Raw genomic sequence first — 4,776 nt, 5'->3', positions numbered from 1 at the left:
TAGAGGAGCTTAAGAGAAGGGGGTGACGTGACTAGTCAGGTCAGGTCAAAAATAACGGACCCAATAAATAATTATCATACATCTAGATCAAAGGTTTTCAAAGCATTTTTAACCTTGGGCCACTGACAAATAAATTTATGTAACATATTATCAGTTTTGAACTGACCATCACTAAGGTTTATTGATTTTAATTCCTTAATCAAACTAGCTTCAACCAGAAGTCTTTCTGTGACACAAGATGATTTAAATACTTCTAAGCTTTTTTCCCAAGCAATGGGATGATTATTATTCCTAACATGAACGAACAGGGCACTGCTTTCAGATGCTGTATGTGCGTGTGTGTGTGTGAGTTTAATATATGAACATGATTTCTCTTTGATAACAGAATAATAATAATAACAATAATAATAATAATTATTATATTATTATTATTATTATTATTATTATTATTATTATTATTATTATTATTATTATTATTATTATTATTATTATTATTATTATTATTATTATTACTGCGTTGGTGCCACAGATTACATGACGTCAGGGTTGTGGTGGAAACGGCTGGTGTACGCGAGTTGGATGATGATGATGGCACTGGTACTGGTCAAGAGTTACGCCGGCAACCTCATGTCCGCTTTGGCTGTGAGACACATTGAGCAGCCTTATCAAACTCTCCGGGACTTGTTGGACGATCCATCCCCAACTATGATATGGCCCTATAATTCCAAGAATGTCCAGTATTTCAAAGTACGAATCATTTTTTTTCATGTTTATTCTTTATTTTTATTAAGCTATGCAAAGTCCCGTTGTAAAATATAAACGATAAGGTTTAAAATTTAGGTTATATGTACTGTAGGCGTCACTCAAATACATAATTTATTAGTATTAGATTTAGTGGGTACAGCGCTCACTTTATATCCCAGGGGCAGCTGTTTCCTTTCTAAGGCACTTTCAGTTCAACCAACTGTTGGAAAGCGAATCCGTTGTTATACTGACTCCACTATAATTATAAACTCTTGTATTCGTAAGTTAGTTTACATCTTGATGTACAGTAATTACGTCAAAAATCTCTCCTTCTTAATCAAGTCAGTGAAGTCTGGGATATACCAAGAGGTGGCCGAGATGGAGTCAAGGGGACGCATCAAGTACCAAGCTGTGAACCAGTTCTTCCACAGCATCGACATCCTTGTCAGGCGCGGTGACCATGTCCTCATAGCTGTCGAGATCGTCATCGACATGCTCATTAGCCGAGACGTCTCCCAAACAGGTTCTTACTTAATGTTCAGTGTTAATGCTCATAGGAGCGTTATTGATTTGTGTTGAGAATAAAACCCACAACGATGACGCGTACCATATAATTCGGTCAAAACCTGTTAAAGAACAATTCACATATAACAAATGCTGTTATATCAGGACGCATAATATGAAAAATACAATCAATATACAGTACATAGCCTATTAACATCTTAAATATAACTCACATGTTGCAACTGTTGATACATCAGGAGACAATTTGTATAATATGATCAAATGCAGTACATAAATATACTTATTAAAGTTATTTAGAGTTTTTAGAGGATTCTATAGTTCACAATCATACTCACGTTTTAGGGTCTCGGGTTTGACCAAAGAGAACTGGTGTACATCCTCTTGGTATATGGTAGTCGAACGAAGATGTTGTCTGTACTGCAGGAAGCGATAGACTGCCCTTTGAGCATTCACAGCTGCCTGGGCCGTCGCCCATTGAAACACCTCAGCAAGATTCGTTGTCAACACTATGTCTCTCCTCTCACCCTCTCTCTTTGTCTCTTCTAGTTTATCTTACTGTGGCGGTAACACTCCCCCTGACAACGTATCTTACTGTGGCGGTAACATTCAGAAAGAGTGGAGGTTTACTGTACGTCATTTGTAATTGTGCGCTTAACTGTGTATATACAGCAAAGAGAGTCACTTCTCTAATACAATTTAACTGTATCAACCCCTAAAAGGCAGCGGCATACTTAGGGATAAGCAGAAAGACGGGCTTGGGGGTAACCAGATGTTGTAGGTTAGTAGTGATGTTATTATTTATATTCATATTATATAAAAGATAATTTATGCAGATTTTTCCGGGTTATCAGTCACCACATATGTAGGTACTCTTCATGTATTATAGCAGATGAACTATTTAAAAAATGCCCTGGCCAATCCAACAATCAATCTCTCTCTCTCTCTCTCTCTCTCTTTCTCTCTGTATATATATATATATATATATATATATATATATATATATATATATATATATATATATATATATATATATATATATATATATATATATATATATATATATATATATATATATATATAACCTAAGATATCAGGAATGCATGGGGAATTTAGTGCTGGATAATATTTTTTTTTAGGATACTTGAAAGTTACTCTCATAAATATGCATCTCAAACTCAAGAACATCTCAGGAGTAAATATATTATAAAAGGAATAAAAGAACTGTACTCACTCGTTATATACCACTGCAGTGGTGTGCAATCCTGTTATGCATTAGCAGATACAGTTATTTGTTGAGCTTGAGTCAATATGGGTACAGTAACCACTTAGTCTTCGTTCATTACTCTTTTCAGAATTGTTAAGCTTTTTAAACATAATTGTTCCTTAAGATTACACTTACAACTAGTTTTCTTCATCAAGGGCACTGTCATGTAATGGTGGCACCCAGTGTATCTAGCCAACATGGAGGACACACAGTGGCCAGAAATGGAACCACGGGCCAAACTCAAACCGATTTTCATTTAACCGAATGGTCGCTTTTCGGTTTCTGACCCCAATATATATATATATATATATATATATATATATATATATATATATATATATATATATATATATATATATATATATATATATATATATATATATATATATATATATATATATATATATATATATATCAAATTGACATATCTCCTACAGGTCGTTGTGACTTCTACATGTCGAGAGAGAGGCTGCTGCCTTCCATCTTAGCTCCTATAGGCCAGAAGAACAGACTTCTGGTTCCTGCAATAAGTAAAATGTACTCACAAGTAAATAGTCTCAATGAATATGTGATTAGAGGTAGTGATTGTTATATAGTCGTCTGTCTACACATTTATAATTAACGAATGAAAAGGTTTCTTCACTATTTGGTGTCATATATATATATGTATATATATATATATATATATATATATATATATATATATATATATATATATATATATATATATATATATATATATATATATATATATATATAAAAACAAAGAAGTATGTCTGTCTGTCTGTCTGTCTGTTTGTCTGTGTGTCCGCACGAGAATCTCAGAAACCACTTCACCGATCTGGACCAAACTTGGCATGGATAGCAAGTGTCATGTGGGGATCTCAAAAAACTCCAACGAACCAGATCCGACTCACCCAAGCCGACCCAACTCGACACGCCTGAGAGAACGAGAGAAAGAGAGAGAGAGACTAACGGTCAGCCCGGATGCACACACGTAGAAAATTCGTATTCCCTCCTATGATTAACAGCTATTTTGATCCTTAGGTTCTCTTTCATTATGGCTTACTTTTCTCTGCATCCAACCTCCATCTGTTACACCACACAGAGGTTGAAAAGTCGTATCCCATCCCACGTATTATAGCTAATTTTATCCTTATGCTCTCTCTCATTACAGTTTACTTTACTTTGATCTCTAACTTTTCTAGGCTGTCCATTCTAACAAGGTAGGTAGGTAGTCCATTCTCACGAGGTATGTCAAACGTAAGATATTTCACAGAGCCAAAATCAATGTCGTGGTGCGACCTGGAACAGACAGTGAAATAACAGTAGACAAAAAATGGGTGGTCCCCTACAATCCTCTTTTGAGCAAAGCATTCAATGGGCACATCAATGTGGAGTTCTGCAACTCAGTCAAATCCGTCAAGTATGTCTGCAAATATGTCAACAAAGGCTCTGACCAAGGGATCTTTGCATTGGAAAAGGATGGAAATCATGATGAGGTTGTGGGGTTTCGAGATGTTGTCTCACACTCAGGATGGGTTGGAGAAAGGAAACTCACAATGCTCTCTCTGTGTATGTGTATATATATATATATATATATATATATATATATATATATATATATATATATATATATATATATATATATATATATATATATATATATATATATATATATATATATATATTATCTATCTATCTATCTATCTATCTATCTATCTATCTATATATATATATATATATATATATATATATATATATATATATATATATATATATATATATATATTGTATTGGATGTACAAGGCAGCTTGGTGCTGGGAAGTTGCTGCGTGGTTGGCAGCGTGGAGTAGAGAGGTGGTTGGTGAGGCGCTTGCTCAGAGCTGTTGTGTGCTGCGTGGCTGTAGGTAGAAGAAGGGCAGGTCACGGCGAGGTGAGGTCTTATATAGCGGAGGTAGGCGTGGCTTGATAGTTTACCTCTGCTTTATTAAGCGGAGCTAGTAGCCGACCTTAGACCACGAGGCGTTGGCTGGGGAATTCGAAAAGGGGTCGGCTAGTCAGCGACAAACGGTAGTTGTAGTTGTAGGGGAAATTTCCACTAAAAGGTGACACAGTTTCAGCAGGGCCGTTATATCTGCAGCAATGAAGCCCTATGGAGAATTTTTAGTTTTCCCATACACGAATGATGTCCAACAGTAGTTCATCTGGCTGTTCACATGGAAAATGAACAAAGGGTACAC

General features: G+C 35.4%; 1 protein-coding gene across 1 annotated transcript in view; it reads left to right on the top strand.

The window, feature by feature from the left end:
* Positions 1-535: 535 nt before the first annotated feature.
* LOC121860031 overlaps positions 536-4,776 on the top strand; it is a 7,379-nt gene continuing 3,138 nt past the window's right edge. The window contains exons 1-3 of the mRNA XM_042357046.1: positions 536-747; positions 1,087-1,267; positions 2,971-3,080. Of these exons, the coding sequence (XP_042212980.1) occupies positions 580-747; positions 1,087-1,267; positions 2,971-3,080 (459 nt within the window). The 5' untranslated portion in view covers positions 536-579. The remainder of the gene's footprint in view (positions 748-1,086; positions 1,268-2,970; positions 3,081-4,776) is intronic.

Source organism: Homarus americanus, unplaced genomic scaffold (genome assembly GCF_018991925.1).
Source record: "Homarus americanus isolate GMGI-L3 unplaced genomic scaffold, GMGI_Hamer_2.0 scaffold824, whole genome shotgun sequence".
Lineage (NCBI taxonomy): Eukaryota > Metazoa > Arthropoda > Malacostraca > Decapoda > Nephropidae > Homarus > Homarus americanus.
This window is presented reverse-complemented; position numbering and strand designations above follow the sequence as displayed.